The sequence below is a fragment of the Drosophila bipectinata genome, chromosome 2R (assembly GCF_030179905.1).
Source record: "Drosophila bipectinata strain 14024-0381.07 chromosome 2R, DbipHiC1v2, whole genome shotgun sequence".
Lineage (NCBI taxonomy): Eukaryota > Metazoa > Arthropoda > Insecta > Diptera > Drosophilidae > Drosophila > Drosophila bipectinata.
The window spans coordinates 2,843,705-2,856,055 of record NC_091737.1 but is presented as its reverse complement, the minus strand read 5'-3'; the positions used below and the strand labels follow the sequence as shown (position 1 = coordinate 2,856,055).

The window sequence follows — 12,351 nt, the reverse complement described above, 5'->3', positions numbered from 1 at the left end:
GATCAAATATCTGGAAGATGCCAAAAAAAACTACTACACTTACTAGCTGAAAAACAGCAAGGGCCTACAAGTGGTAGCAAAGGGAATCGAACCCGATGTTACCGCCGCGGAAAAGAAAACCGCTCTTACAAAAAAGGCCTTTGCCGCCAAGAATTTTATAAACATTCTAAACGAAGACAAAAATCTAAAACCCTTCTTTTAGGTCGAGCTCGAACCAGAAAGTAGGTCGTTGAGTAACAAAGTCCACCCAATTTGCAAGCCGTAATTTTTATACCCTTGCAGAGGGTATTATAATTTTGTCCAAAAGTGTGCAACGCAGTGAAGGAGACATCTCCGACCCTATAAAGTATATATATTCTTGATCAGGATCACCTCCTGAGTTAAAATGAGCATGTCCGTCTGTCCGTCTGTCCGTCTGTCCGTCTGTCTGTCTGTCTGTCTGTCCGTTTCTACGCGAACTAGTCTCTCAGTTTTAAAGCTATCGTCTTGAAACTTTGCACACACCCTTCTTTCCTTTGCACGCAGTATATAAGTCGGAACGGCCCGGATCGGCCGACTATATCTTATAGCTGCCATATAACTGATTGATCGGAAATGGTATAACTTTGACGTTTTTAAAGTTAGAGAGTTCAAATTTGACGTGAGAGCATTTTTTGGCAAAACATTACGACATGCCAAATTTCATAAGGATCGGCCGACTATATCTTATAGCTGCCATATAACTGAAAGATCGGAAATGACCCAACTTTCGTGTTTTTGAAGATAGAATGGTGAAATTTAGTACAGATTATATTTTTGGTCAGTTAATCCAACCTACTAAATTTCATAAGGATCGGCCGACTATATCCTATAGCTGCCATATAACTGAACGATCGGAAATTACCCAACTTTTGTGTTTTTGAATATAGAAGTTTGGGATATTTTTAGGTTTGGTTTTTGTATTATATTAAATTGGGTTATATTATCATATTTTTATAAGGATCGGCCAACTATATTCCATGTTTGCGATATATATCCGGTTTTAACTGCAAGGGTATATAAACGTCGGCTCCGCCCGAAGTTAGCTTTCCTTTCTTGTTTTTGTATCGGAGAAACACACAGAAACACATCGAAGAAAAGCCACATAACCGCAACGCAATGGCCAAGAGTATAGACATACTACGTCATACGCCCATACGCGGGGACGCCCATAACTCCGCTCACTGCACTACCAACAAGGGCAGTACCGTGAAAAATGTGGAAACTGCGGAGGCAACCATACGGCAATATATAGAGGATGTGTGGCATACAAGAAGTTAAAGAATCGCATGCGACAAGCGACCGAAACGCACAATCAAATACCACAGAAAATGTAAAAAGGATCAAAAACTTCTCTTATACTCTACGATCTGTGATGGAAATTTTTAAAGGGAGGTTCTTTTGGATTTTTTTTTTTTAAATTGATTTTTTTTTTAAATAAAATAAAAGCTGCATATGTGTAGAATATATTTTGCCAAGGTGCCAAGGGATATTTCGATACGACGCGTATTTCTTGAGCTAGATCGTTTTAAACATACCCATGATAACAAGAAAGCTATCTAAAGGCAAAGTTTCTAAAAACTTTAAACGCGTTTTTCTCGGAACCATGTTTTGAAACTTCTTGTCGCGCACAGGGCTCGTTCTATTGATCCGATTTCCTTCATTCAAAAAATGTTTAAGAGAACATACTTTTTTGTGTGCCTTATACCTAAAATTGGCATAAAAAATTTTTTATTTATAATTTTTAAACGAGATCAAAGTAAAAAAAAAGAGAAAAAATGTCAATTTTTTTTTTAAACATCCATGAAATTGGTTAATTTTTACCAAAATTAATTGTCATTAGGTATAAGACATAGAAAATTCCATCAATTTTAATAAATTATATACATTTCTAATTTCCGTTCACTACCAGCGGCCCTACACTAGACAAAGCAGAAAAATAGAGGTCAACGAGATCCGCCATTTTGAAGCCGCCATTTTGAATTACCTTAATTTTTTTTTTAATCGTTAATAAACAACGAATCGAAGGTTCAAAAGCATAAGTTCGAATGTTTCATTTTCCGGCAATCCATTCTCAAAGTTTGCTTAATTTGCGGAAAAATCCAAAAGAACCTCCCCTTAAACGAAAACCATATTGACGCTATACTACTGGTAGAAACGCATCTTATAAGCATATAAAACTTTCAATTAAGAGGCTATGCAATCCACCGCACAGATCATCCAGATGCGAAAGTTCACGACGGAAACAGAGTTCTAATCAGAGAACGCATCATTTTCACAAAAGTTTTACAACAAACTTCTAGCAAGCCACATCAATAAAAATTCAGTAAAGCAATGGAAGCTTTTTAATCGCTGCCGTTTACTGCCCTCCTCGCGTCTCTACCCGAAAGGAAAATTAATAGACTTCTACAATTCACTTTGGGGTCGTTTTATAGCCACAGGAGACTACAAATCCAAATATACGCAGTTTGGGATCACTTCTAGTGACTCCCAAACGAAGGCAATTGTACAATGCTGGACTATGTACAATGAGAAATAAACTGGACTATGTTTTCACTGGAAGTCCCACATACTGCCCAAAAGACCCACGCAGGCTCCCAGACCTTATTGACTTTGCTGTGACAAAAAACATACCTCGCAATCTAATATGTGCCAAAGTAGTCTCGGATTTATCGTCAGGCCACCCCATTGTGCTCTTAACGTTTCTTCAAAGCCCAGAAATAACCGAACACCTCTTCAGCATGACGTCGCCAAAAACGAACTGGCTTAAATACAAAAAGTACTTGAGTGCCCACATCGACTACACTAGGAACACCCTGGAAGAAGTTCTCGTTGCGGCCGACAAAAAATACTAAAAATCCAATCAGCAAATCAAACAGCTCGTGCCAGATAAGAGGCGCACGCGACAAAGATTGAGCTGAAACATTCGATACACATCCAGCCAAACCCTGGCTTAATGGTCTTATGGCCTCATGCACAAAATTAAAGCGTGTTTGCCAACATACACCCACAAGCCACTGGTATCATACCTCTATAATAGGGTATTTTCAGTGAGATGCAACGCAGCTATTTCGGGCGACTACATCATCGAAGCTGGAGCTCATCAAGGAAGAGCGCTTGGCCCTGTCTATATGTATTGTATACTGCGGATATTCCAACGAACGGATATTTCAACGATCCTTAGTCGCTCCAGATGCCCAACCCAAGCAATAAACCAACTCGCTAATCATTTTAGAGTAGTGAAAGGGTGGCTGTCCGACTGGCGCATTAAAATAAACGAACGAAAGAGTAAACACTTAATAAACAGACGAATTAATTTACTCTTAATAAACAGACATGCCCTCCGCTTTTACTAAAAGGATAAACTGAAAGCCTGAACTGTAACCCAATATAAGCGAAAAGACGATGAACCATAAACTATTAATATCAATAGACAAGATTAATAAAACAGTATATATGTGTTAAAATAAAAATAGTGGATTGTTGTTTTAAATAAACTTGTTTATTTAGTAAAAATAAGTTGTTTTAATAAATAACAAACAAGCTCAATGAGCAACGATCAAAAGAACAAGCGTAGAAGCTCAGGGAACGAAAGAAACGGCTTCTACGCTTAATTTTCAACCCGCGATACCGAAATGGAAAAATCGGCGATTAAGAGCCACTCGGAACCACTGGTTGAAAGCGAAAGGACACATGTGCAGTCGTGCTCACCCGCCCTGCTTACTCCGACTCCCTGGTCATGGAGTTCGTAATGTAAAATCCCCCCTCCAAAAGCGGAAACAAATTTCGCCCCAACAACAAGGCAGACAATAGAACAAAAATGAACCGCGTCCAAAAGATCGACGACGAACCAGGCAGATCCAGTAGCAACATATGCCCTACTGACGGAGGTTGAGAAAAACCAACCAGCCCAAGACAAACCAGCCCAAACCAGCTCCCTCTGATCTATATCAAAGAGAAAAGCTCGAACGCCACGGTCAACCAAATTATGGCGTTGATTGGGAACGGCAAACACTTTCATGTTGTCCAGCTCGTCAAAGGGAACATTCATGAAACAAAGGTGCAAACCAAGACTTCCGAATCGTGATCAAATATCTGGAAGATGCCAAAAAAAACTACTACACTTACTAGCTGAAAAACAGCAAGGGCCTACAAGTGGTAGCAAAGGGAATCGAACCCGATGTTACCGCCGCGGAAAAGAAAACCGCTCTTACAAAAAAGGCCTTTGCCGCCAAGAATTTTATAAACATTCTAAACGAAGACAAAAATCTAAAACCCTTCTTTTAGGTCGAGCTCGAACCAGAAAGTAGGTCGTTGAGTAACAAAGTCCACCCAATTTGCAAGCCGTAATTTTTATACCCTTGCAGAGGGTATTATAATTTTGTCCAAAAGTGTGCAACGCAGTGAAGGAGACATCTCCGACCCTATAAAGTATATATATTCTTGATCAGGATCACCTCCTGAGTTAAAATGAGCATGTCCGTCTGTCCGTCTGTCCGTCTGTCTGTCTGTCTGTCTGTCCGTTTCTACGCGAACTAGTCTCTCAGTTTTAAAGCTATCGTCTTGAAACTTTGCACACACCCTTCTTTCCTTTGCACGCAGTATATAAGTCGGAACGGCCCGGATCGGCCGACTATATCTTATAGCTGCCATATAACTGATTGATCGGAAATGGTATAACTTTGACGTTTTTAAAGTTAGAGAGTTCAAATTTGACGTGAGAGCATTTTTTGGCAAAACATTACGACATGCCAAATTTCATAAGGATCGGCCGACTATATCTTATAGCTGCCATATAACTGAACGATCGGAAATGACCCAACTTTCGTGTTTTTGAAGATAGAATGGTGAAATTTAGTACAGATTATATTTTTGGTCAGTTAATCCAACCTACTAAATTTCATAAGGATCGGCCGACTATATCCTATAGCTGCCATATAACTGAACGATCGGAAATTACCCAACTTTTGTGTTTTTGAATATAGAAGTTTGGGATATTTTTAGGTTTGGTTTTTGTATTATATTAAATTGGGTTATATTATCATATTTTTATAAGGATCGGCCAACTATATTCCATGTTTGCGATATATATCCGGTTTTAACTGCAAGGGTATATAAACGTCGGCTCCGCCCGAAGTTAGCTTTCCTTTCTTGTTTTTGTATCGGAGAAACACACAGAAACACATCGAAGAAAAGCCACATAACCGCAACGCAATGGCCAAGAGTATAGACATACTACGTCATACGCCCATACGCGGGGACGCCCATAACTCCGCTCACTGCACTACCAACAAGGGCAGTACCGTGAAAAATGTGGAAACTGCGGAGGCAACCATACGGCAATATATAGAGGATGTGTGGCATACAAGAAGTTAAAGAATCGCATGCGACAAGCGACCGAAACGCACAATCAAATACCACAGAAAATGTAAAAAGGATCAAAAACTTCTCTTATACTCTACGATCTGTGATGGAAATTTTTAAGGGGAGGTTCTTTTGGATTTTTTTTTTTTAAATTGATTTTTTTTTTAAATAAAATAAAAGCTGCATATGTGTAGAATATATTTTGCCAAGGTGCCAAGGGATATTTCGATACGACGCGTATTTCTTGAGCTAGATCGTTTTAAACATACCCATGATAACAAGAAAGCTATCTAAAGGCAAAGTTTCTAAAAACTTTAAACGCGTTTTTCTCGGAACCATGTTTTGAAACTTCTTGTCGCGCACAGGGCTCGTTCTATTGATCCGATTTCCTTCATTCAAAAAATGTTTAAGAGAACATACTTTTTTGTGTGCCTTATACCTAAAATTGGCATAAAAAATTTTTTATTTATAATTTTTAAACGAGATCAAAGTAAAAAAAAAGAGAAAAAATGTCAATTTTTTTTTTAAACGTCCATGAAATTGGTTAATTTTTACCAAAATTAATTGTCATTAGGTATAAGACATAGAAAATTCCACCAATTTTAATAAATTATATACATTTCTAATTTCCGTTCACTACCAGCGGCCCTACACTAGACAAAGCAGAAAAATAGAGGTCAACGAGATCCGCCATTTTGAAGCCGCCATTTTGAATTACCTTAATTTTTTTTTTAATCGTTAATAAACAACGAATCGAAAGTTCAAAAGCATAAGTTCGAATGTTTCATTTTCCGGCAATCCATTCTCAAAGTTTGCTTAATTTGCGGAAAAATCCAAAAGAACCTCCCCTTAAACGAAAACCATATTGACGCTATACTACTGGTAGAAACGCATCTTATAAGCATATAAAACTTTCAATTAAGAGGCTATGCAATCCACCGCACAGATCATCCAGATGCGAAAGTTCACGACGGAAACAGAGTTCTAATCAGAGAACGCATCATTTTCACAAAAGTTTTACAACAAACTTCTAGCAAGCCACATCAATAAAAATTCAGTAAAGCAATGGAAGCTTTTTAATCGCTGCCGTTTACTGCCCTCCTCGCGTCTCTACCCGAAAGGAAAATTAATAGACTTCTACAATTCACTTTGGGGTCGTTTTATAGCCACAGGAGACTACAAATCCAAATATACGCAGTTTGGGATCACTTCTAGTGACTCCCAAACGAAGGCAATTGTACAATGCTGGACTATGTACAATGAGAAATAAACTGGACTATGTTTTCACTGGAAGTCCCACATACTGCCCAAAAGACCCACGCAGGCTCCCAGACCTTATTGACTTTGCTGTGACAAAAAACATACCTCGCAATCTAATATGTGCCAAAGTAGTCTCGGATTTATCGCCAGGCCACCCCATTGTGCTCTTAACGTTTCTTCAAAGCCCAGAAATAACCGAACACCTCTTCAGCATGACGTCGCCAAAAACGAACTGGCTTAAATACAAAAAGTACTTGAGTGCCCACATCGACTACACTAGGAACACCCTGGAAGAAGTTCTCGTTGCGGCCGACAAAAAATACTAAAAATCCAATCAGCAAATCAAACAGCTCGTGCCAGATAAGAGGCGCACGCGACAAAGATTGAGCTGAAACATTCGATACACATCCAGCCAAACCCTGGCTTAATGGTCTTATGGCCTCATGCACAAAATTAAAGCGTGTTTGCCAACATACACCCACAAGCCACTGGTATCATACCTCTATAATAGGGTATTTTCAGTGAGATGCAACGCAGCTATTTCGGGCGACTACATCATCGAAGCTGGAGCTCATCAAGGAAGAGCGCTTGGCCCTGTCTATATGTATTGTATACTGCGGATATTCCAACGAACGGATATTTCAACGATCCTTAGTCGCTCCAGATGCCCAACCCAAGCAATAAACCAACTCGCTAATCATTTTAGAGTAGTGAAAGGGTGGCTGTCCGACTGGCGCATTAAAATAAACGAACGAAAGAGTAAACACTTAATAAACAGACGAATTAATTTACTCTTAATAAACAGACATGCCCTCCGCTTTTACTAAAAGGATAAACTGAAAGTCAGCAGCCTCCACTGGATTACAAACTCACGATCACCACTACGCCTGGACTTACTTTACTTTACACTACTTTTGGTGTATTAGTCTATAGACCGTTAGTGAACTTAAAAAAACAAAATTTAATTTATATATATATTTTATAGGCTCACAAAGCCTAAAAAGAAATAAAATCAAGGTTAATAAAAACAAGAAAAAAATAATTATACAATGATGAAATGTCGGCAATTACAATAAGAATATTTCGTGTTTTCCGTATTCTCCTCAATAGTCCAAATCCGAATGCATGTTGTTGTTGGATTGCCGAAAACTTTTCAGTGCAAGAAATATCTAAAGTTAGAAGCTTTGCATTATTTCAAATAGAATAATTATAGGCTGTTTTAAAAAGCGGAAAGCGTTTTTTTATTGGCTAAATATTTAAAATTAATTTTTATTATTATGATAATTTTTTAAGTCTCTTGTGAATGTGAAAATTTTCGCACCAATTTGTGATTTTTTGCATTTGCTCCGCCGTATGCAGAGCTTGGGCACCCCTGCTTAAAGGGGTTAAATACAGTTGTGATAGATCGAAAAATCGATATTTTTTTATTGCATATTCTTTAAGTATACCTCGCTTAATACGTACTCTTTTAGCACGAACTCGGTCTTACACGGTTTCAAATTTGCTCCCATCCCGCATTTTAACACGCTAAAAACCTCTATCTTACACGATTAAACGATCATAAATGTCTGATTATTTTTTGTAAAAAGCCCCTAAAAAAGAAAACATATTGAAAAAAACTGGCTTAAACTGTAAATAAGCAAATGCATTTCAAATTTAATATGGATAGAAACATATGATCTCCTTACTTTATTACAATTTTTAGTTTCTATAAAGTTTAACCTATTAATTAATTATAAGAAAAAACTTTTTTAATTAAATAACAACTTTTATGTTTGAAAATATGAATGGAATGCTTTTATTAAAGGCATATACATAATAACTTTTGGTTAATTTTGAACAAATGTATGAAACTTTAATAAAAACATACCAAATTTGAACAATAAACAATTTTTTTTTGCTGCCAATTTCGAATTTTTAGAACGTAACCCCTTATTTTTTACTGAATCCATGTTTCGCTTAACACCATTTCGCTTAACACGAGGTTTTCTATGAACGTAACCCCTGTGTTAAGCGAGGGTCAGGTGTATACTGTTAAAATACTCTCACAAAAATTCATAACGATCGGACCGTTAAAACCAAAGTTGTAGCTAATTATAGCGCACATCAAACTTGAAATTTTAAACGCGATTATCTCAGAATCTGTTTTATTATGATAATAGATAGTCCGTGAACGAAGGAAATTGAATTTTTTTGAAAACTCCTTTTTTAGAGCATAAAAATCGAAAATCTTATACCTTGAAAAAGTGCCTTTTTTTGTAAAAACCGTCGCCATTTTCTTTTTAATCAAAATTTTTACAAATCCTTCGTTCACGGACTAGGCAATACAATATACTAACGAAATTTTTTTCGGATTGAATTTTTGATTTCGGATCAACCGTTCTTGGGATATGATGTCCACCGCAAGACACCATCGAAAAAAGACGATCTTGGAATTCGGCTATAACATTTTTATTATTTAATATTTTTTTATGAAAACATTTAAATAAGTACCCAGAAACATGTACTAAACAACGTCGGTATAACATTTTTAATAAATATTTTCTATGGTGTCAAAAAAAATCGATAAAATTTAATTTTTTTGTGCGGTACAATTGTATATAGCCCCTTAAAGAGAGCGATTAGTAAGTGTGGTTGAAAAATGTGAAAAATAAAGATAATGATCTCTATTGGTTAAAAATATATGCAACACAAAAAAGTAAAAGTAAAGTCTTACTGTAAACTGCGCCCGGTGTGTGTAGTTTGTGGTGAGCTTCATGACTCCGCACACTGCCCAGCGAGCAGAGATGACCACAACTTGAAAAAGTGCGGCAGCTGAGGTGGAAATCACACTGCTATCTTTAGAGGTTGCCCAGTTTATAAGGAGTTGAAAAGTCGCATCTATCAGAAGGGAATTACTGCCCGCACCCAAAATAAACAGTTGATAGCCTCCAGGTCATACCCTGAAGTCTTCTTCTTGACTGCAGCCAGATCCTCACTAGGACCCATAAACTCTTCCAAAAATGTCACAAGCGCGAGTGCTTTAAAATCAGGACTGGCTACGCCAGCCTCAAAATTTCCAACTACAAGGATATTAATTCTATGGAATAAATCACTGGGACTGAATTTTAATCAGAAGCTGTATTAAGCACCATTATCATACGAAATTTGCTAAAAACTACCTACAGGCCACATCCATAAATATACACCTAAATACTGGCAAGGAATTAACTCTAGCTGCCGTATACTGCCCCCCACGCTTCACCATAGCCAAAGATGAGTTTATGCAGTTTTTCAACTCACTCGGAGACCACTTCATAGCAGCAGGAGACTACAACATTCCTAAAAAAATAAGATGCCTTTCGGATCTTTCATCTGATCACTCTCCTGTCCTTTTTACTTTACTCCGACACCCAGGAACATGGGATCAATCACCAAATCTGACCTCACATAAAACCAATTGGGTTAAGTACAGGAAGTATATTTGCTCACACATTGAGCTTAGTTCTCACCTCAGCGACAAAGCCAACGAAGACAGTTTTGTTAATTCACTGGAGTCTGTACTCGTCTCTGCAGCTCGAGTTTCAACACCTCAAACTATAAACACACAATGCATTCAAAAGAAGACAAATCTACAAATCGAACAGCTCGTCCTCGAAAAGCGACGCTTACGTCGAGAATGGCAATTTCACAGATCGCCATCTGCTAAGCAAAGCATAAAACATGCCTCACGTCAACTTGATCAAGCTCTACAGCAAGAAGAAACTTATGTCCACCGCCGCTACATAGAGCAATTGTCAACTAATCGTACAAAACACTCACTATGGAGAGCTCACCCAACTCTAAGCTTACCGAAAGATGCACCGTAATACCTATTAGAAATTCCACAGGCGGGTGGGCGCGCAACGACGCAGACAGAGCCAGCACGTTTGCCAAACACCTTAAAAATGTCTTCCAACCAAATTCTGCCACCAATGCGTTTACTTTGCCGACTATGAGTCCCAGTCTTAACATGAGCCAAATGAGTTTCGCCCAAACGAAATCGTTAACATCATCAAAAGACAACTGAATCCGAAAAAATTCCCGGGCTGCGACCTCATAACTCCCAAAATGATCATTGAGCTCCCACACTGCGTCGTTTGCACTCTCACCCAGCTCCTTAATGCCATCGCAAAGCTTGGCCACTTTCCAGTGAGATGAAAAAAGTCAATTATAATAATGATAGCAAAGCCGGAGAAAGACCACACTACACTTTTATTTTTACTTGTACTCCGAATTCGGACCAAATAAGGGTCATTACCGTTAATCTAATTCACCTTAAAAAATATGACATTATGGACCTACAGTATAAAAAGCTAGTTATTTTATCAAAAGCACTAGCAAGATTGTCGGTCTTTTAAAATCATGCAACACAGACATACATACATATGCTGCTGCCTAATGTGAAATTAAACGGTATTTAAGTGAAAGTGTTTTGTGTAGCCCCCCTTATATTGTCATTTATGACTCCTTTTACTCCTTTTAACGACTTTTACCTTGTTTTTCCCGACTATCTGCTCGAAGTATAATATCTTTTCCTGCTTCACGCCGCCATTGAACTTTTGGCTCGGGAACGCCGGTTGCGCTGCACTCAAGAGCAATGCTGCCACCTTCTGTGCTAACACCTTCCTCAAGATTTTGTGTTGGGTGGTTAAGAATATCTGGTGGAACAACCACATCCAAATATCCTGACTGAAAAAAAGACATTTTTTGTTTAAGGGAAAATTCATTTTTCTTTAAAAGATATACTTGCAAAAAATAAATACAAAAAAGTTTATAAAATCGTCCTTAAATTTGATGCACATGCCAGCGTAACCCTGGCGGATATAGAAAGTACCTTTATACTTACCGAAGCCTTTGGGGAATAAAAGACTTACTTGGCTTTTCATTGGGTCTGTATTCACTTGACACATGTAGCTACCAGAATCGTTTATTTGCACGCGGGATATGTGAAGCTTCCAGGTGTTGTGGCCGTTGTGAGTTACTGCTAATCTGGGATTTAGAGATACCATGTGAGTATGTATTCCAAGTATTGCTTTGGAATCAGATTTAATCCAGGCCACCTGTATGGAAAATAACATATAGTTCAACTTTGAAAATATCACTATGAACGGCATTTTAAGTAGTTAACGAACCACCTGCAGTAGAGGGCACGATGAGATACTATAAATAGTCGAACAAGAAAAAATGTTAAGTGGGTGTTCGATCTGAGTGATACAAAAATTATAATACCCTCTACAAGGGTATAACAATACCTCGAAACGTTTTTTATACCCTTGCAGAGGGTATTATAATTTTGGTCAAAAGTGTGCAACGCAGTGAAGGAGACATCTCCGACCCTATAAAGTATATATATTCTTGATCAGGATCACCTCCTGAGTTGATATGAGCATGTCCGTCTGTCCGTCTGTCCGTCTGTCTGTCCGTCTGTCTGTTTCTACGCGAACTAGTCTCTCAGTTTTAAAGCTATCGACTTGAAACTTTGCACACACCCTTCTTTCCTTTGCATTTGCATATAAGTCGGAACGGCCCGGATCGGCCGACTATATCCTATAGCTGCCATATAACTGATTGATCGGAAATGGTATAACTTTGGTGTTTTTAGAGTTAGAGAGTTCAAATTTGACATGAGAGCTATTTTTGGCAAAATAATACGACATGCCAAATTTCGTAAGGATCGGCCGACTATAT

General features: G+C 38.1%; 1 protein-coding gene across 1 annotated transcript in view; it reads right to left on the bottom strand.

Annotated features, from left to right (window-relative positions):
- DIP-lambda (Dpr-interacting protein lambda) overlaps nt 1-12,351 on the bottom strand; it is a 292,234-nt gene that overhangs the window by 215,966 nt on the left and 63,917 nt on the right. The window contains exons 4-5 of the mRNA XM_043210436.2: nt 11,538-11,723; nt 11,157-11,352 (exon numbers count right to left, since the gene is read on the bottom strand). Coding sequence (XP_043066371.1) covers nt 11,157-11,352; nt 11,538-11,723 — 382 coding nt within the window. The remainder of the gene's footprint in view (nt 1-11,156; nt 11,353-11,537; nt 11,724-12,351) is intronic.